The 23,092-nt window shown below is 35.3% G+C and overlaps 1 protein-coding gene across 1 annotated transcript; it reads left to right on the plus strand.

The window, feature by feature from the left end:
* The first annotated feature begins 10,937 nt into the window (after nt 1-10,937).
* tcea2 (transcription elongation factor A (SII), 2) lies at nt 10,938-17,106 on the plus strand. The gene is made up of 10 exons (XM_052593136.1): nt 10,938-11,080; nt 11,538-11,600; nt 12,282-12,387; nt 12,762-12,855; nt 13,419-13,555; nt 13,807-13,863; nt 14,899-15,053; nt 15,133-15,279; nt 15,572-15,643; nt 16,429-17,106. The coding sequence occupies exons 1-10, from the start codon at nt 11,012-11,014 to the stop codon at nt 16,435-16,437; spliced, it is 909 nt and encodes a 302-aa protein (XP_052449096.1). The 5' UTR covers nt 10,938-11,011; the 3' UTR covers nt 16,438-17,106.
* Nucleotides 17,107-23,092: the final 5,986 nt, after the last annotated feature.

Consider the following 23,092-nt stretch of genomic DNA (forward strand, 5'->3'; position numbering starts at 1 on the left):
TGTCATTCAATTAGACATTACTTGATCACTTTGTGTGATTAACATATAAGTAAACATTTGAGTCAAAGACTGAAAACTTTAATGATTCAGAAATCTTGAGGCGATTTATTCTGAATCAGACGACAGTTAAAAATTTGATTTATATCTCCAATCTACAACTTTGATTATTCAGAAAAGTTCTGATTCTTTGAACATTACTGATTCAAAAGAGTCATTCACTCTGACGTGACATCTCTTGATCGCTTTGTGCGTTGAACACACTAACATAGTTGTTACCAAAAATTGTAGTCAAAACTGACAGCTTTGATGATTCAGAAAAGTTTAAGCTGATTCTTTGAACAGAACTGATTCAAAAGAGTCTTCACTTGTTTAGATTCTCAAGAGCTGACAGAGAATACTGCAACTCTCCTTTTGTGTTCCACATAAGAAAGAAATTCATACAAGTTTAGGTTAACAAATGATGCAAGAATGTTATACAACTATATAGGATGGTGCAATTTTAAGTAACTGTATTTTTGATATGTGTCGACATACACATAACATATGAGCATATTTTAAGCGTGCATTTGTATACTTAGCGCAGATACCTTTGGTTTGGTAATGGACAAGCCACATGGCTCCAGAGGGGGTAAACAAAGCGTCTCCCCAACAATTCGTTTTAAATATAGACTTTAACTGGCATAACTAACACTCATGCTGTCATGGAGTAGTGTTAACACACTGACACATGCTCATGAAATTAGGCTTTAAATATAGAGAGGGTACCATCACATAAAACTACTGGCCATGCACTGCTTGGGGACTTTGCTGTACCGGGCAATGGCTAGTTTGTTTGAACACGAGACCTCAGGGCAAATAATGTGCAAAGAGGCCACACACACACACACACACAGAGTCCATGAAAGCATAGAGACACCACACGCTGCTGAGTCAGCAGTCCAGCGCAGCTGGGGAAAACACACTCGCGTAGTACAACTACTGTTACACTCACAAACAAAATACACACGGCCACCACAGACGAGAGCAGAAACTCAAGCCGCTGTAGATGAGCATGTGGCATGTTCACGGAGGCCATTAGACCGTGGGCATGGCCTCTGTCTGTGTGTGTTTATGTGTGAGCCGGACCTGGCGCCTGGCATGCTTGTTCTCTGGAGAGCGAGGCTGCTCTCGGCCCTGAGAGGGTGGTGGAGGAATGGGGGTGTTTCTGGGAATTGTGCTGACACTGGTATGGTTGTGAATGTGTGTGTGTGTTTGAGAGAGTGAGAGAGAGATGGAAAGAGAGGGGTGGAAGCGGATAACATTTGTTTTTCTGGACAATAAGTGCAGATTTATGCTTTGTATTTAAGAGCAACTGTGCTGAAGAAGTGTCGTGACCAAACACATTTTTGTAGTGTTTTTTCTTTCTTTTTTTTTTTTTTGAGAGAGAGTTGCATCCAAAAAGTAATTTGTACTGTATAAACTTCATTTTTTTTTTTTTTTGTGATGAGACATGTAAAAGTAACATTAATATCACAGCATAGACAAAATATCCCGTTTATTGAAGGAAAAGCAGAAACGATATAAATAGAAAATTATTTTACTGATAAGTAATATATAATAGTAAGTAAAAAAGTAATATATTCCAGTCATAATGCACCATATATATATTTTCATAATAATATTAATAAAAAAATATTATTAAATAATCTATTTTGCTCAACAAAGATGCAATCATTACATGAAGAATACCCAGTAAAAGTTATGTTGTGAAATATTACTGTTAAGGGCAACTATATATATATATATATATATATATATATATATATATATATATATATATATATATTAAAATTGAAAAATATAAATGTTCCTTTGATGGCAATTTTCAGCATCGTTATTCTAGTTTTCAGTCTCACGTGATTCTTCAAAAATTATTCTATAATGATGATTAGCTGCTCAAGAAACATTTACTATTATTATCAAATGTTAAAAACAGTTAATTAACCCTTAATATTTTTGTGAAAAAAGTTAGATTTTTTTTTTTTACTGAAAGTTAAAAGAATAAGTTAGATTTTTACTGTTAATAGATTTTTATTGTTGTCATTTAAAAAAAAAAAAGCATCCCTGCTGAATAAAAATGCTAATAAATAACCAATTAATTAATAAGTATGAATTCACTTCTCAATATATGTAAGGTTTGCCCTTTTTAGTACTGTCAAATTGTTAAAAGTGTTTGTTTACATAATATAGGAGCATACTGTGTATATTTGTTATTTATATATAATTACAAACACATGCATGTATATATTTAAGACATTATAAACACATACATATATTATGTAAACAAAATCTTTTATTTTGGATGCGATTTATTATTAGTTTGGCAACACTAGTCTTTTTGCATGAAAATAAAAATGACAACACTAGACAAACATGCATTTTTAAAACAAGAACTATTAAAATTTAAAAAATGGCAATGCCAGTGTAGAAATACATAAATAAAAAGGTAAATGCTCAAACAAATCACATTCACTCCCTAGTGCTGAAATTACAGTATAGTGCAAAATAAAATAAAATAATAATTGTATAAATGCCTGGACTTTTTGGCATTACATGCATGCACCATCATATAACCTGGTATACATACATGCACATACAGAGGACCTGGTACATGTTCGTATGACCCTGACACAGCAAAACAAACACACAAATATGCACTTAAGCATATACTCAGAACCAATTAAGGGCATGGCTTCTATCCAGCCTGAACACACACACATACGCACACACTCCCAGGAGGCCATTCAAAAACAATACCATAGTGAAATGCCACAAGACCTGAAACAATGTGTGCAGGCATGCCGAAATATATAACGGCCACACGTCCTCCGCTCACCGACGCATCTGTCCGTTACTCAGACAACTCTCCCAGAGTCTGACTGAATCAAAGTGCAGTGAGATCACGAGATACATCATCCTGAATATTTCACACAGCGCTGAGAGTTCCCATATGCTGAGATTCCTGCGAGCAGGTCTGTTCACTGGTGAATCCAGAAAGGCTGATGGATGAATCTCTATGGTGATGATCAGCAGTGGGTGGAGATGAATACAAAGAATTAGTGCCTTCAGTTAAGAAAAAATAAAACAGCATGGGGCTGGAAGTGGTTCATAAACAATATGAAAACAATTTATAAAGAGATGGATTACAGGTTTATCTTCTCTGTGACCTTTCAAAGAGCTGAACGTGCCATGGCACCAAAAACAAAATTGATATAGAATATTAACTGTGTTTTTAGAAGAACATTAGTGAATTTGGGAACATGTTCTATGAAGCCAGTGTGTATAATGCAAGATACGCCTGACAATCTACCCTAAAATCACTTGTTTACTACTCGTAACAGCATTTACAATATATTATAATGCTATTAATAGTACAAAAAAATGCCTTTCTTGTTTGTTAACAAAAGATCAAATTCATGTGACTGTTGATACGTAAGTCACTTGCAGTCTGTGTACTGCAGAATTAACATATAATGTTACTAATATAAATGTAAACAGGATTCCCAGGTCAAAAAGTGCACCTTCATAAAGTACTTAAAGTGCTCTATTTTCATCAGCTAATTATGTACTTGATATCCCAAAAGATAATCTTAAGGACATCTAAGTGTACTCAAATGTGGTATTTTGGGACACCATGAATACGACCTAAATGCATTTTCTAAATACAGAGATAGAATGTTAAAAGCAGGTTTTAGTTCATAATCAATATGAGTTTTTACAAACCAGTATAACTAGTACTAGGCCTAGGGTTTTAAAGTTTAGGTTTTATGTTTTTAAGCTTTGTTTTTGTTTTTGCAAACGAAATACCACATCTGAACCACTTTGCATGCAAGAATCGACAAAATAATTTGAATAATTTGATTACATTCAATTTTTAACATTCAATCAATTTAAGTCCTCTTTAAAGCTTGACACATTCAGTCCACATTTATTTCCCTTCTGAAGTGGAGGACTTTTGTGCTCCACAGAAGGATGATGGTCTATGAGTTTGAAAGGACATGTTAGGGCATGCAAACAATGCCAGATTTCCACTTTTGAGTGAACTACTGTGTCTCTTTAAAAGAGCAGGATGATGAAGGCAAGGGGACAGCGAGAGTGACAGGCAGCAGGCAGGGATGCTGACACAACCGGAGTCCTAACTTCGCCAGCGCCTCAGCAGAGGAAATGCGCACGCCTCAGGTTTACTGTCCCCCATTCTTCTGCGGTTCCCAGAGGAGAGAGAAGGAGAGAGAGAGAGAGATGAAAAAAGAAAACAGAACAAAACCAGCTAAACAAAAAACAAAAAAGCCATGTGTGAGCGCGATGGCAGACCGGCAGCGGGAGGAAACGTTGAATAGGAAGAGCCGTGAGGTGCGTGTGAGAGTGAGAGGGCTGACGGCTTCCCACACAGCGCCCTGCAGCACAGTAACCCTGCTGAGACAGGCCAAAGGGAAGCACTCAATTCCCCTGACGGAGAGGGTCAAGGCTGGGCAGAGAGGAGGGGGTCATCAAATGAGGTGCTGCTCAAATGCTTCGGCGAGGTAGAAGAGGAGGTGAAGCGGCACGGCTTGAGAGAGAGAAAGTGCTTGTGGAAAGAACGAAGACTGGAATGGGAATGTGGGCCGTAGAAAGGAGGTGAAAGATTAAACTGAGAGGATGAGGGTTGTTTTGTTACTAAATTGGGGGCAGCAGGGGGTTTTATGGAGCAGAAGGTGGGATTTGAGGTCTCGGGAGAGAGTGTAAAGGATGATGAAAAGTGTGTTTTTAAACGTGGAGATTTTTATATATATATATATATATATATATATATATATATATATATATATATATATAAATATATCTGGTTGGATGGCGGCAGGAAAACAGAAGGTTAGTGTGCCGGGGCAATTGTGATCGCTGATGTGTGTGTGATGTGTTTAATGGCTTATTGTGTGGCTGCATTATTGTACTTCCTGTTAAAGGCAAAATGCCTGTCGGGAGTCCAAAAGGGAAAACGGTGATGTCATGAAAGCATCTCAAGTGTGGTGCTTACTAAGGGAAGCATCGCGGTTACTACTGCTCATACTTGGAGAAAATATACTGCAGTAAAGTAAAAAGGTGCAGGAAAAATACAACCAAATACATTATAATGAAGCTAAGATGAACCAGTGCAATGCATTTTTCTTTGCAGCACTCATGATAAGTTGAATTTGCGGTCAAATTTTGCTTAAGCTAACCTTTTCACTACTGAATGATAAATGCAGCTGTGACCGTTTAAAGACATTGAAATTCTGTCATCAGTAAGGTCATGCTGTCATGCTGTTTCAAACTTGCATGACTTTTTTTTTTCTTCTGTGGAGCACAAAAGAAAATATTTGTTCATGTTATAAAAGTCAATGGGACCCATAACTTCGATATATATATATATATATATATATATATATATATATATATATATATATATATAAAGGCATATAACAAAATTACTGAGACATGCTAAAAAAGAAAATTGAATTCAAAAGATTTATAAATGTATCACAGTACACATTACTGAAATAACACTGATGAAGACTTGCTATGGATAATATATGTCTTCTGAAGCAGCATAATCACTATGTATATTTATTCACTTTGAAATCAAGTCGAAACATTGCACATAAACAGACTTCATAAATATTCTAATACATCTCAAAAGTCACACTGATGTGTGAGAGCCAGTGCCATTCGACAATAGTTGACATTTGAGGTTACGAGAAGGATTATTGTTAAGGGTTGTAAAATTGTCAACTACTGTAATTATGAATAGTTTTATATTGTCTATTAATGACATATAGTCTACACTCCATTCAAAAGATTGCTGCTGGTACTGGTTTTTGAAAGCAGTCTTGCATTTATATGATCAAAATAAGCCACAATCTGTAATATTGTGAACTATTATTACAATTTTAAGTAGGCCTAACTGTTTTCTATTTTGGTATATTATGACACATCTCCAGTGTCACATGATCCTTCAGAACGATCAGAGCAGAACTGTTATATGTGGGCTCTGCCGATCACTGCTGGCCTCAAATCGCTTTCCCAGCACATCAAGAGCAGGCCTGGGGCTGTTCCTGCAGTCCTACAGACACTGTTTTATGTGTTCTGATACATGTGTTAAAAATCAAGAACATGCACTTTCCCTTCAGACGGAGAGGACCCTTGACAGAGAAGAGGAGAATGCTTCTTTGTCTCTAATAAGATCTTGGATGATGTTCAGTCCCCTTCTCCCTGACTTTTTATGTAACTCATCATTCGCTTCGACCAGGCTCACATGTTTTACGGTATCTCGCTGCCTGAGAGTGAAAAACAGCATGAGAAATGACTCTAGACATTAAATATGGCATCGACTGTAGTTTGTTATCATATTGAGGACGGCCAGGGAAAGATACATTTGTTACAAAGGTAAAATGAGAACACGGTTCAGGAACCGAAGACTTCGCAGAGAAGAAGAAACACAGCAGTGAGCCGAATAAACACAATTAGCTCTCATTTAGGTCAAGCAGATATGCTGCATCTAACATTTGCATTCTGATTTCGTCGGTGCGCGAGATATTTGTCCGTGTCCGCCCGTGCAAGGGCCATCTTGCATCATTCGCCCTTAATAAACACATACCAACGTGCTTACAGTAACGCTACAGCACATTTACGATTTTTCCAAGCCCTGGGTTTCTTTCCTCGAACTGTTTGCAATTATACATAGGCTTTTTGACTTGCACAGGACAGGTCTCACTCACTCGACGTGAAATTTCCTCTGTGACTATAAAGAGGATGTAGGTTCGGGACTTGAGGTGGTCAGCATCTGATTTCAATTTGAAAGTGCTTATTGACAGAGTGATCTGTTTAAACTCAGCACACATGAGATGTCACAGCTCTTTCCTTCGCTCTCGTTCTCCCACTCAAACACACAGAGCCCTGTTTCCCTGTGCGCTTTCAACAGAGCTAAACAAACACATACGCTTGAAACTATTAAATTCAATCGAGATTACTGGGAGAAGCTTTTAAATACACCGTACATATGCACAGTTCATTGGATGTACTCTACAAAACACATTTTGCTACATTAATTGCATATCTGCTGAATTAATGTTCATATATAACCGTCTTTAATTATATTTGGTAGATGGAATTCATTATTTATTAGGTGTAAAGTGAGCACCCTTTGTATAACAAAAACACATTAAGGTTTTGACGAGATATTTTGGATACTAAAATACATATTACACATATTTCTATAACAACAAAACCATATCAGTGTTATCAGTTATCATTTTATATGTTATTAATGTGAGGTATTTTTATATTATTTGTTATTTTTGATATATTAGGCAAACATAAAGATATCAAAATACATCATAACACTGAAATTCTTTTGTTGTTATAAGGGTATGGCTACTTAATGCTTTTTAAATAAAAATCCAGAATTGGAAAAATAAAATAAAATATAATTTGTTAAATGTTGTTTACAAATGTATTTATTTATTGTCAAAATCTAAACTGTCAAAATATTGTATTTCTTTCGTCACGCTTTATTTTAAGATCCAATTCTTGTTATTTACAAACCAATTAACTATGGATTTTGCCTCCTAATAAACTCCTAATTTGCTACTTATTAATAATTAATTAGGTTGTTGTTAAGTTTAGGTATTGGTAAGGATTAGGGATGCAGAATATGTACTTTATAAATACTAATAAACAGGCAATATGGTAATAATATGCATGCTATTAAGCAATAGTGAGAACTGGTCCCTATACTAAAGTGTTACCTTTCTTTCTTCTAAATGTTAGAAAATAAATTTTCAAAAAGCTGACAATTAAGAGGAAAATGCCCAAATTGTTAATAAATATTTTCTTAAGAATATTGTACGAAAAAAGTCCTAAAGGGAGTCCAAATTTGTTGTGAAATGTAATGAAAAAGTGCTGAGAAAAATGTCAACGTTATAAAAAAATGATGACAATATAATCTATAATTTCTCATTTAAAATCAGTTTGACCCCATGTCTCGTAATGACAGATTAATGGCCGGCAACAGCCTCACACTGATAAGCCGAGTGAAATAAACACACACCTCAATCAATCAGCACATTTCTAAACCACACAAAAAGACCAAAGTAAGAACCAAAGTGGCACCGCCTGTACCCCTCTAAATAGGGAATGTATGGCAGGAACAGGGCATGTTCAAGTGAGCCGGTCGGGCTGCTTTAACCAGGTCCAGTTATAATCAGAGATGACCTCAGCAGGGTGATGAAGACCGGGTTTCCTGTCCAAGTGACTGAGGCCTGAGCTGCCCATTTCGGGGACTACCACCCCCGCCCCCCCTTTGAACACATTCCCTCAATGCTGAGGTGGAGTTTCCTCAGCTGGAGAACATGCCACTCTGTCACCTTCACTCATGTTTGGAGGCTTCAACCCCTGTATGTGCACACACCGTTCTACAGGGCATTATGGGACATTAACGCTCAGAGCTCTAATTCAGCGTGACACTATTGTTTTCACTGTCGCTTGAAACGCTCAAATCTGTATCGATCTGGTTTAAAAATTAATTGCACAACAGTCAGAACAATGTGTGAATGTAATATTTTCTTTACTTGACGAATAAATAATTTTTGGATACAGCTACATTTTGTGTATCTTTTATCACAAAGTTACATCTTGAATGCCGCTAACACCACTAGCTTTGAATCAAACCTTCTTATAAGTAAAAAACAAAAACAAAATGCATATCTCTGATTATTTTTCTTATTCATATGAGATACTCTTACAATGTTGATCAGTCAATTAATAATTTCCTTGTATAAAAAAAAAAACACCAAAAATGACAATTGTAAACTAAAATTTTGAATTAATTTAAATTGATTTACAAGTAAAATTTAGCACAATTTTACCCTTATACAGTGGAATGTGTGAGCGGTGGAATATTAGAGAGTGCCTAATTATTATTATTATGAAATTATATATATATGGGCATTTTATTCCTTTAATGTGAGAGGACAGTGGAGAGCTGACAGGAAAGCATTGAGAGTGCTGACAGAAAGTGCTTAATATTTTCCCCAAGTTTTATTCATCATTTTATAAAACTATTGGGCTGCATAAACATGCTTGAAAGGGCAACAGCTCTTTACCAGGTCAAAGATGACCTTAAGACAATGTAAGGGTTCAGATAAGTGTCACTTAGTTTGACATTTTGTTGTCTAATGCAATGGCATTCATGCGTTTTTATTTGCGGTTTAGGTGGCAGAATACTTTAGAACTTATGTTACTATGACGCCCTCTGCTGATAAAATCCAATGTCTGTTAAACTTAAATCTGTTCACACAACACACCGTTGGTCAAAATACTAAAGTCCTCATTTTGCAAAGATCCAGAAAGTAAATGCATATATATATATATATATATATATATATATATATATATATATATATATATATATATATATATATATATATATAATTTTTTTTTTTTTTTCTTCAATTATGATGTTGAGGCAATCTTAGTGTGCTAAATGTATTGAAGTCAGTTAATACAGTTAAAATTTTTGGGTGAACCATCCCTTTTATTAGGATGCTACAAATTTACACAACAACCAGAAATCCTGACTAGAGATTTGGAAAATGAGGAACAACCAAGGAACAATAGTCACTGTTTCACTCAAAATGTATCAATAATAGTTAGATGATTTAATTATTTTAAGTGCAAAATGTGTTTGATTCCAAAACGTTGCCATTTCCAATGTGTTATTCAAAACACTTTTCAAGATTTTAATGTTTAAATGATTAAATTTTACAATCCAAGTAAATAAATCAAGGACAATTTAGCATTTTGCAAATATAAATTTACTAAAATATGCTTTTTAGTAAGTATTTTATCTACACTTATTGTACACCTGCTGCTGTTTTTCTTTCATTCTGTAATTTCACAGTTCTGTAAATAAATAGTCGAGTGAGCTCTTTACAAATTGACTTTAAGGTGAACTGTAAACGTTCGGTTAAGCCAACCATTGTCAAGGTTAAATTTCTGCTGTAGCTATTATTATTATTATTATTATTTATTATTTTTTTTTTTTTTTGGCTGACGTTTTTAAGGGCAGACTCTTAAATTAAACTTGTAAAAAGAAAATAAAATTAAAAAAATGGCCCTGAATCTATTACCAAAACAAAATGTCAAAGATTTTTAGAAATTGCTTTTACGAAAATGGTCTGGACGAAAATATTAGTTAGAATTGTTAAAAATACTGTTTCACATCGTTTGACTGCCTTGCTTCTGCTGTTATTCATATAAACTCCAATTCCCAGAACACCCTGCTTCAACACAGAATCTATGAAAGGTTCGATTCATTACAGAGAATCGATTCTTTTGAGCAGTGCGTTCAAAGAACGGCTTCTAAGAAACGATTCAGTGACCTTTTTACGTGAAAACGTAAATTTGTCATCAAGTGATCATTGACATCTCGGAGTGTCCTGCAAAACGTCCCAAACCTTTTATGTTAGTCACGGTGTATAAGTCCTAAAATTGTGTTTATTGTAATTTCACGTGCCTAGTTCAGTTTGTTGCTAAACGTGCTAAATCTCCTAAACGTGTTTTATTAATGTTGATAAAACTACCATCCACATAACTCCTAAACATTTCGAATACAAAATTAATTTGTATTATTTAAAGTTAACTTACCTTTCGCACTGTCAGCTCACTTTTCTTATGATTCGGTGAGTTGCTTGAGAACTGCTCTTACCGATTCAGTCTGATTCGTGAATGAATCTTTCATAACGGAACAGGATCATTTGATTCTGTGAACAGATTCAACCGAAAAGAACGACTCGCTGGAGATTCGAACATCGCTATACAACATTCTAGAGCGGAGAGAAAGGCAGCAGATTCCTCACATACTGCCACTAAAAGAGACACACACAGAGACTGGCGCATTTTCCCACATAAATGGAGGCACGGCCATTGGGCGCCATCAAACAGCCCTAAATCTGTAAACATGGTGAAGGACCAAGAAGTGGAACGCATCGCAAAGAAGCTGGACAAAATGGTGCATAAGAAAAACACTGTAAGTGTGATACATTTGCCATAGCTTCTGAAACACAGGTAGGAGAGAGAACTGCTGATTTCGTTCACGCGTTCGCTTCTGTTTGTCTACATTAAACAAGCACGAGATCTGGTACTGCGTGTTTGTGTGATTATCACCTGTTTCATCCTCATCCGGACAGCCGCAGGGCTCTTATTGGTCGATCCGCATGCAAAATCGGCTTTTACTTTTATGTTTGAAGCGTCTGTGTACTGTGATGAGCTGGCAGCTGGTTGTTCTCCAAATTTCTCCAGCGCAAACAAAAGACTCATTTAAGCCAACACTTCACACCAGTCAGTCCCAGTTTTGTCCCCAAAACACGGCGTTTATGTGCAGACTGGCTGTTTTTCTATGAACCAACCTACTATAGTTGAAGAAGCCAGTGTTTGAGAAGTGGTTGTGTAACTGTCCTTCCTCCTCGTTGTGATTTTATCTTCAGGATGGTGCCATTGACCTGCTTCAGGAGCTGAAGAACATGAAGATGTCTTTGGAGACCCTACAGGTATCTCAGCCGGACCTGAGACGGTGTCTGTGGGCAGAGCATGTGCTGCCTTGGATTACATAAGCATGGCTTTCTCTTCCAGTCAGGGAATCCCATGCTGCGGTGCTCATTGGCTGTGTTTGGAATGGCACACTGCTCATACTATTTCTCCAGCGTGTAGAATGATGCATTTCAGATGTAGTTAACTAATAACCCTGGAATGAATATATCCAGTATGCTTGGAGTTAATGTACAAACAAATAGGGCTTAAATTAGTCCCTGAGGAGAAATTCAGACACAACAAAGCAGTGATACACGGAAAAAAAAGAGTGCTTTAGGGAAAACACACCCCAGAGCTGTGTTTTATAGTCTTTCCAGATCAGTCCCTGATTTATTGTGATTAAAATCTTAAAGGTTCTCATACCTAGTGTACTGCATGTAAATAGCTGAAAATCTTACGTGGTCATTTGCTCGTTCTTTCATTCAATATTGATCTCCGCTTCTCTGAGCATTTCATAGCAGAAGAATGATCAGGGAGTCAAAGCATCATCATTTGTTATTTGATAGTTATCTGTAACACTTGTGTCTTGTGTAAATAATGAGTTATAATGTATCACAAATTGGATGTTGTGATAGTCCAATGATATATTTAATGTAACGAGCGTGATCTTCCCGTCTGTTTCGTTGCGTGGCGCGCTGCAGTCCACGCGGATCGGGATGTCCGTGAATGCAGTGCGGAAGCAGAGCTCGGATGAGGAGGTGCAGACACTGGCCAAATCTCTCATCAAGGCCTGGAAGAAACTGCTGGGTACTGCATTCCTATTCACACGCACGCTGCTTAAAAAGATAGTTTTTCACTTATTTTAGAGTAAATTACAGGCACTGAGAAGAAGACTGAAGAATTCTGTGCTGTCAAACTATTAACCGCGTCCAATATAAACGTTTTTGTTCACACAGTATATGTGGGTGTACTGTGTATATTCATTACGTACATGTAAATACAAACACATGCATGTGTATATTTAAGAAATTATTTTATTTTGGATGCGATTAATTGCGATGAATCGTTTAACAGCACTACTGCTGTGTTTGTTTTCCAGCTCCTTCTGTCTTATGATAGTAAACGCAGTGAGCATGTGTTCTGATATTAATGCTGGATTGTGTGAATACGCTTTCATGCAGATGGTTCTGAGGGTAAATCGGAGGAGAAGAAAAAAGGAGGATCTCCTCTCCAGTCCTCGTCTTCTAAAGACTGTCCTGGATCCAGTGACACCAGGTGTGTGGGTTCTAACCATTAAAGTTTGCCTCGGAATTAAAATTCATCCGATATGTTTTCTAAATGCATAATATAGATCTAACTGTGTAACAACTCCTACATGCATGTTTTATTTAAAAATATAATAATATAAAAAATATATTACAGCCTCCATAAAGCTGATATATATATATATATATATATATATATATATATATATATATATATATATATATATATACAGCATACTATTTAATTTAAAGAAGGCAAATAAAACCTGCTGCAATGACAATAATATTTATTTGACATTATATTTACTAAATTAGATAACTATTTGAAAATGAGTCTTGAAAAAAAAAAACATAACGTAAAAAAATAAATATACAGAATTCTGACTTCTAAATTCTGACTTCTAAATTCTTTAAATCTATCATAGTATATTTCACAAATATATTTAACAATATTGTTTTTAAAAAAAGGAATAAAAAGTAACAGAAAACACTTATGTTTTTGTGTTTTTACATTACATGTTTTTTTAAGCAGTTCTACAAAACAGTGACATACTGGTATCTTTTGTTGTCTAGTAACAAGCCGGAGACACCAAAAACTCCCACCACCCCCGTCACCCCCAAATTCACCACCTTCCCACCTGCCCCGGTCACGACGGACAGCGTGCGCACTAAATGCAGAGAGCTGCTGGTGGCGGCCCTGCAGACCGATGGTAAAAGCTGAACCAGATCAACTGGTTCTTAATGCACTGTAAAAGCTAAAAGCTAATAGTACAATATACAAAATAAGTTCATTTCACTCAAATGTGAAATAAAGTTCACTGCAATGCACAACTTAAGGGTAATTAAGGGAACTAAAATGTTAAATCAACTGCTGTTAAATGTCTTTTTGCAAAAGATGGCTATGGGGGAGATTTGTGGATTCAAAATTTGAGCTGATTTATGCTTTGTGTTTTTCTCTCAGGTGATTACCAGACGATCGGGGTAGACTGTGAACACCTGGCAGCACAGATTGAAGATTATATCCTTCTAATTACCAAAAGCTACATCAGCTAGTGTTATGTCGCGATGCTCAAATCCGGTCTAGATGGAAAACCTAGAGAAAGCTATACAGTAGCATTCTGATTAAGCTTGAATTTGGTTATTTGAAGATGCAGGACCAAGTATGTGATTTGAAATCTCTTCCAGTTGTTTTTGAGCCATAAATGAGCCAAATTAATCTTGAGCTATAGGTAAAATACATTACATAGCTGATGGCACCATAAGAAACACACAATCCAAAAAATGTCCTTAGTGAATATAAAAATATAATGCTTTCAAGAGCCCTTCAAAATATGACACTTATAAAACATCTACTATAACGTACACTTCAGTTTAAAAGTTTAGGTTCTGTGTTTAGTGTTTTTTTTTAATTTCATGCTCACCAAGGCTGCTTTTATTTGAGCAAAATTTAGTTATATTGTAAACAAATTTTACAGTTGAAAATACCTGTTTTCTATTTGAATATACTGTAAAATGTAATACATGTCTTTATTGTCAAATGATGCTTCAGAAGTCATCCTAATATGCTGATTTGCTGCTCAAGAAACATTTCTAATTATAACCAATATGAAAATGTTGTGCTGCTTAATATTTTTTTTGTAAATAGCGAAGTGCAATATGGCTCTGGATTGGTACGGTAATAGAAAGAAAAAAAATAGCATTAATTTGAAATATAAATATTGCAACAATATAAATGTCTTTACTTTCACTTTCGTATCCTTTTGAATACAAGTACTATGGTAGTATATAACATGTTGGTGAACAGAACTTGTATTTTTCCTGTACATTGTGTAGTTACCACATCTACCAGTAGAGGCCAATAATAATCAGCCAAACAAACAAAGCAATGTTTAGATTGTGCCACAGTATTTACACCTTTTGGTTACGTTTCCATTCGCCATCTTGCTGCAAAAGGAGAAAATATTGTATTATTATTATTTTTTTTTATGCATGCTTCATCTTATAGATCATAATGTAAAACAGTGTGTGCTTTCTTGACTGTACTTCATGACACATATCTACCAGGAGTTCAAGTCCACTGACATGAAGTACAAAACCAGACTGAGGAGTCGCATCTCCAACCTCAAGGACCAGAAAAACCCAGACTTACGCCGGAACGTCCTGTGCGGCAACATCTCTGCAGAGCGCATCGCCAGCATGACCGCAGAGGTACGTTCGGGTTTGATGTTGGCCCGTGAGGTGTTAAATTGCAGCTTTTCTGTGTTTGTGTTAATTGCGTGTTTGGCAGGAGATGGCAAGCGCAGAGCTGAAGGAGATCAGGAAAGCGCTGACCAAGGAGTCCATTCGAGAGCACCAGCTCTCCAAAGTGGGCGGCACTGAGACTGACATGTTCATCTGTGGAAAATGCAAGGGCAAGAACTGCACTTACACTCAGGTATGCGGTTATAGCAGACCAGAAATGTTTATACTTGCCTTCATTATAAAAACAGCTCTCAATCTGAAGCTTGAGGCAGCTTGTACAGAAGAATCCGTACACTTCAGCCATATTTTAAAAAAGGAAACCGGGTGGATCAGGTTTCTGAAATACAAACAGCCCCGCATTTCTGTGCTCGGAGCAAATTCGTGCAAGTCTTTGATTCCCTCGCATGTGTGAAAGGAAGTTTGCAAGTGGGCTTAAACTGCGCTGAAGCATGAAACGAACAGGAATGCACAATCTCTCTCCGCAGGTCCAGACACGCAGCGCAGATGAACCCATGACCACCTTCGTGCTGTGCAACGAGTGTGGAAACCGGTGGAAGGTGAGAAACTCTGTGTATCTGGCAGTGCAAAAGCCATCGGTTGGCTTGCTGAAGACAATAAAACTGTCACATCAATTATGCTTGTGCAGTGTAGCCACACGGTGGCAGGATTTACTCACTGTAGGCAAACTTCACAGCTGTACTTTACAGTAAAGGTTTAACAGCATAACTAATAAATAATCCATTTAATGAGGTTCATTTAAAACAAGCTGAATGCCACAGAACAAGATCAAATACAGGGAAGACCCAGGGTTAGTTGGCATAAGATTTATATTGCAATAGCTGTAAGATCATTTTAAATGTTTATTAATTTAAAGATTTTATAATATTACATATATTGTGTATATATATATATATATATATATATATATATATATATATATATATATATATATATATATATATATATATATATTTGTAATTACCTTCTAAATTTTTTTAGTTCATATCTTTTTATTTTATCTTTTAAAATAATGTTTACATTTTATGGAAAAGCAAAGTGGCAGACTCCCATCTTGGTATATTGTCACAAAAAAAAAAAAGCTGAGTAAACCAATACAAATTTAGTGTGTGTATATATATATATATATGCTTGTGTGTGTATTATACTGTATAAATATATATTGCTATTTTTCCTCCGGTCAGTGTTAAGGACGTTTTGATATTTCTATTAGGAGCCAAGAAATTCAATTATTTTCCACTAGTAGTTGTTCTTCATTTATAGAAAAAATACATATATTTGAATTACTGTATATTCATTTGTTTTCTGTTTTCTCTTTTCATAGTTTTGTTAAAGACTGAAGTGAGCAGGATTCTTCATATGAAGAGATGACCTGAAATGTTTCTTTTTTCTTTTGAGAAAAAAACAAACCTGATGTCTTTTTTTTATAAATATATATACATACATTCATTTTCATAGCTTTGTAATTTATAATGAGTGTTGCTACTTCAAAAGCTATTTCTGTATATTTTCTTTCTTTCTTTCTTTCTTTCTTTCTTTTTTTACTGGTGTAATATTATTGCCTTTCCCGCACTGCCGATAACGTAGACCTTGTAAGTCAACTGGCTTGTTCAGTCTTGCTTTGCCTTTTGATATAGGGCTTGTGCCTTTTGCTCTATGAGTGCCAAGTAATTGCTGAAAGAATTTGTACACATTCATGCATATCTTGTTTTTGTTTTATTTTTTTTTCTGTGAGTGAAACATGTGCTTTTCATATGTTTATGCAGTTTTTGCACTTTGCAGATGATTTGTTTAACCAAATCTTGAATGATTGGTTGCTTTCCCAGAGTTTAGAGAGACTTAATGGATTATGGTTAATATTTGAGCCTCAGTGCAGGCCGTAGTTTGATTCTTGTAGAGAACCAGACGAGGAAGAAAAACAGAATGTGGTACATTATTAAAGGTTCATATGTATTGTATGAATGATTGGACCGTTCTGTCTCAGTAAATTTGGCTAAGAATATTTTGTGGTTTGAGTGTGTGTTATTGTGTGTGAGTTGGAAACATAATCAGTTTAGTTAAAAAAAAAAAAAAAGCTTGTATGACTGTACGCCATATTTGGAATCATTCTGAAGACATGCGATAGCTTTAGGTAAGGAACAGAACTCAATTTATTCATCACTTTCTTAAAATCTGCTCATTTCCTCCAAAGTCTGGGGTTGGTAAGATTTCAGTTTTAATGTGTTTGAGGTCTCCTTATAAATACAGTAAAAGCAACAATATTGTGAAATATTATTACAATTTAAAACAATTGTCTTCTATGTTAGTTCATTTTCAAATGTAATTTATTCCTGTGATGCTAAGCTGAATTTTCAGCATCATTACTCTAGTCTTCAGAAATCATTTTAATATGCTGATCGTTCTAACATTTCTCATTATCATCAATGTTTTGCTGCATAATATTGTTGCGGAAACCATCATACATTTTACTTTTGGGATTCTTTAATGAATAGAATGTTCAAAACAACATTTATCTGAAGTGCCAATCTTTTGTAACATTATAAATGTTTTTACTGTCTCAGTTGATAGTTAATGCATCTTTGCTGAATGATTATTTATTTTTATTAGAATAACAGTATTCAGATATGATCCCTGAAGACACATCACAACAGGTTTGATGTCAATGGCAATTGGGACCGGTGATATTTGATGTCATTTAGAATTATTATATTTTATGGTTCAATTTAAACCACCTTTATGGCGCCTCTCTGTCATTTTGGAAGACCCTCGTCTGCATTCAGTATATCATAATATGGAAAACATTTCAGAACATCCTTAAAGATATTTCTGATTCACAAAGAAGAAGAAAAAAATCCACCGATATTCAAATGAAGATGAGTAAAGTAATTTTGAAGTAAACTATCTTATACAATAACCTTCCAAACTTGCATTTGATGCTTGTTTTATTGTGCTTCAGATGTTTTCCACTAGAGGGAGCAGTCAACCAATACTCAACAGCGAGTGAACAGCTGTGTTCCAGTGTCATCATTTGTCTTCTGTATTAACTGAACTTGTGTCCTGATCTGATGAGGCTGATGTTTTTAATCCAGTGTTTGATCTCCTTGATCCCGAGGACTTGCACATGAAACTGGTCCTATATTTTGGAAACTCGTACTGCAAAGCTAATCTTAATCAAATCTGAGAATAGAACTGACCCTTTGTGACTTGTGTAAGGCACAGCTGTTGAAATATGCCTGGCCTTTGCCTGAGCAGTAATTTTCTCCAAGCTGTCACAACATTTCTTAATTACGGTGACTGAAAACAAAGGCCGTCAGATCTGGTTCTGGATTGAGGAGATCAGTGAAGGCGCACGTGGACACTTCTAAATAACACCACATTTGGGTTTAGACCTACCAGATCATTAAGAAAACGGAGGACTTTGAACCTGTGATGGGTAAGAGCCTAGGGAACATTGTGGGGATCTCCCGAAACAGCTGCTTCCACTGAGTTTCCAGAGAGCCTAAATAGTCCCCAGAATTACAGGATCAGTAGACAAGTGATTTCAAATGAATGGTTGGGTTAATGAAAATAGTGTTTGGAGGAGGTTTCTAAGCCCTTCAAGGAAATAAAGCATAATTCTTTCATAAGACTTCAGGTGAAGGAGGTTTGTAACATGTACACTGTACAAAGTGTAACATGTAATTAGTAACCTTAAAGAGATATTTATTCTGTATTCGGCAGGAAGATACCACATTGGTTACTATTTTTTTCTGTTTTGCTACAAGAAAAATGAGTTGTTCTAAAGCACAGAAAAAGACCCACGGGTCAAATGATGTCAGCGTTCTCCATCTCCATATCCAAATGTAAACATTCATTCAAGACATACAAAGAGTAGCGTGCAATGTTTTAATATGGTCACAATGAAACACACTAGCAATTGTTAAGTGTGTTTCTTTGCTATTCAGATGACATAATGCAAAGGATTTGAGTCAAAGTTGTAAAAAACGAAATCTGCTGTCTCTCAAAATGAGGTATTGGTCTTCTAAAAATATAAAAACAATTATAGTTATGGTAATAATTACAATAAGCTACTGATTAATTCATTGCATTACACAAAACTTGGTTACGTTACAATGTTTGACATTAACTATTAGTAAACAAGAACTAAAAATTCTGGTCACACTTTAATGTCCAGTTCCTGCTATTAACTATTTACTATGACTTATTAAACACCTAATTACTGCACGATTATGACAAAAATCATAATTGTTGATTATTTCCTTGAAATTTTAATTGCGATTATCACAATTTACATTGAATGATGGTTATACCATTGTTTGAAGGAAATGCACCATATACAGTATTTTTATATGAAAATAAACGAGCTGAAAACACTAACTGAAAAACTTTGTATGTTTCTATAGTATTAAGTCTCAAATGGTTTCTTCTTTAAAAGTAAAAATATGAATGGTACTATAATGTTACACTAAAATTAAAATAATGGGAAAAACCCTTAAGATAACGTAGAATTGTTTTTTTTTAAAATCTAAATCTAAATGTGAAAATGAATGAAAAGTGTTTATTGCAGCATATGTTTAGATCTGCTCACAAAGCATAACTGTTTTTTATGCGTGTTTTTCCAGCGTTGAGCATTATAACAAGTCGCATACGTTGAGTGCAGATTAGTTAGCGAAACGCTACAGTTGTGTTCCGATCAAGTGCTCACTGAATGCATTCTGCACTCTCTAGAATACAGTCTTTACCTGGGAAACTGTTTTGTGCTGTTCCAAATGCGCCACCTGCTGGCAATTTGCTGTTGTTCAGAACAGTGCAGTTATTGCTAATGTGACAAATTAAGGTGGGTGTGTTTTAAATTAAGATAACAACACTTTTGTGTGTTGGTGTGTTTAAATTAAGATAATAACTTATAGCTATTTTGACTAATCCCTTTTGTTAAAATAAGTTTAAAGGCTGAATTGTGAGGTTTATCACTATATAAAACTTTATTTGTGAAAATCCGGTTTTGATCTGCAAATCACGTTTTTTTTTTTTTTTTTTTTTACAGGCATTTTACGGTACCAGACATCATGTTACCATAGACATTGCCTTACCCTGCCTTGAAATTTTCTTTGAAAAAAATACTGCCTACCCTGTAATTTCTTTCATTTTTAAAAGTTAATAATGAAAAAAAAAAAAAGGCGGCCATACAAGAAGCGCACAGTGGGTTAAGTGGACTCAATGACTGGAAAAGTACATTTGTACAAAATACAAAAATGGAGAACATAAGTATGCAGATTGTTATGCAGTTGCGGAGAGCAATTTTCTCATGTATTGGTCTATTAAAGGTCTTTGTTTTATTGAGAAGAGCTAATCATCTCTTATCAGCGAAATCTCCCGCCAAATTCTTGCTGTAATGGCAGCGTGAACTGAGCCTCGTGTTTGACTGCAGGAATGTTTGTGGAACTTGAAGGGGGAGGGAAAATGTCTCTCTGTATTGGTATTTCCGTCTCGCATTTTTAGCCATTTGTTTTTTCCTTCATACATCTAAACTTTATGCAACACAGATGTCTGAACAGTGCTGATACGTGCGTAAAGCTTTTGAACTGTACACTGTTGCTTGTTTAAGTCACCTAAACGGCAGAAACAGAGAACCGCCTGACTGCCGCCTGTGTTTGTTTTGGCAATATGACAATATTTCCATACACGTTCAACGGCAACAAGAACGATAAAGCCAGGGAAAATCCCTGAGCATTTTAGGATTCTCACATGCTGTATGCGGTTCCTGCTGTTGAAAGGATCGAGTCAACACAACAATAATGAGAATTATCACAGGAAACCTCAGCAGTCCTATCTGAAAATGACTTTTCCTAAGTGAAAAGTATAACGACTGATATTAAGAAGCCAGTGTGAGGAAAGATAATTCATATTTCTATCAGCTAGAGCTCTTAATACTTAACAAAAGTCCTCAAATGCTGCTTGCATCCCAGTCAACCTCTTCGAAGTAAAACCAGATGTTCAGAGGGGGGTCAAGTCAAGGGTAAATGCTATTTAGAGGTGCACAATATATCATATTACCATCCTATGGACTTTTCACATTTGAAATGAAGCATGTGTGATTGTGCACTTTGGGTTAATGTTATTTTAAGTTATATATCACACAATGCTTCTACATGGGTTAGTGATTATATACTAACGTACAACAGGACCAAAAGAAAAATGTGCATTTAACTGCATCCATAGTGTATGATTGCAGAACAAAAAAAAATTAACTTAGATGGAGTAACACATTTTGTTTTAAGAAATTGTAAAAATGTATTAGGTGGCAAGAAGGGGTTTCTACCACATGCTTAGCGTAAAGACGCTCACGTTGTGTCATTCATGTTTACACACTGTCCCCAAAACTTTTGTCCGTCAAAAAAAAATTGGATCAGGTTTGATTTTGGCATCCGTAGCAAACATTTTAATAGGAAAGGATGGCGAATACGAAAAAAAATATTTACGCATACAAAATGAGTAATTTAATTACTTCCCTTATTCATACTATATATAACATTTCAAGATTTCAAACCAGTACTAGACCGTATGCGATTTTGGACATAGTGTATATATACTGTATATATATATATATATATATATATATATATATATATATATATATATATATATATGCATCGAAACAATTGAGTAAAGTGTGAAATGCATTTGAGGCACAGTAAATCTCTTAGCAAGCTGTAAGTGAATAATAACACAAACATCTTTATTATTATCATTATAGTCATATCTTCTCTTTAAAAAACATTCAAAAAAATCTGCAACCAAGTCAAAGGTTATGGAATATCACAGACAAGTTTGTGATGAAATCACCTCCGGCAATGTGCTGGCCTGGGGTTAAAAGGGACCTCAAGTCCCAACCACAACCTGAAGAGGGCGTCCTGCTATGGCACCCAAGGGCGAGGGGAGGTTACACAGTAATGGTCACAGACTTCGGGAAACAAACAAAAACATTGGTCCAGAAATCCATAAACGTACTCTTTTAAAACATAACTTGATTTATTTTAATACAAAATATAATGCTAATGTCAATAAATAAGTGTCCATAAAAGTCCATGAGTCAGGGACCAATCTCACTGCTGTATGTCATGGCACTGCAAATCTTGTGAGAAAATCTCATAGAGTGACTGGTGAGAATGCAAGAAAGAGTGAGGGAGGGATGATGAGATGGCAAAACATTGATGATGCAGTATGTGAAGTGAGCGCTTCATATTGTAACAAAAAGCAGTGTGAGCATCTGGTGACGATGGAAACACAGCGGGTACTGACAGACTCACAAAGCTCCTTAGTTTGAGACTGTTAGAAGGCTAGATTCATTTTGGCACCTTAAAGAAATCTATGTAAACATAAGCAGCTCTAGGTCACAGTCCCTGTCTCCAATCAAACACAAGTTTGTGAAAGTCTGTTCTGTTTCTGTTGAAAGAGGATGAGGACAATTGTTGGCGAGCGATACAAGAAGTCAAACACTCCTATTATTAACAAAGCTGGCTGCACTGCAAGCGTGTGTTGAGATGCATGATATATCAGTTCCATATTGGTTATCAATATTAGAGAATTTACATTTAATTGTGCTGCTTTGCTTATTTTTGCAAATACACTCAAAAAATAAATACATACATACATATGCATATGCATTAACTGTGTAAAATGTATGTGTGTATATATATATATATATATATATATATATATATATATATTGAATATATGCAATTCAAATAAATAAATCTTACATTTAAACCTAAATATTTTTGTTTAGACTACCTTTACCATTACCATAAATTTGATCATTTAAAAATACTAATAATCTGTAATAATTTGTAAGTAAATAATACAATGTAATCTTTAGCACAAAATGAATTAATATCCATTTTGAAATTAATATCCATTTGCCTAAATTCACTTCACTATTCACTAAATTCACTAGCATTTAAAAGGACTGGATTTAGTGTTTAGTGTTT

This window comes from Carassius gibelio, chromosome B23 (genome assembly GCF_023724105.1).
Source record: "Carassius gibelio isolate Cgi1373 ecotype wild population from Czech Republic chromosome B23, carGib1.2-hapl.c, whole genome shotgun sequence".
Classification (NCBI taxonomy): domain Eukaryota; kingdom Metazoa; phylum Chordata; class Actinopteri; order Cypriniformes; family Cyprinidae; genus Carassius; species Carassius gibelio.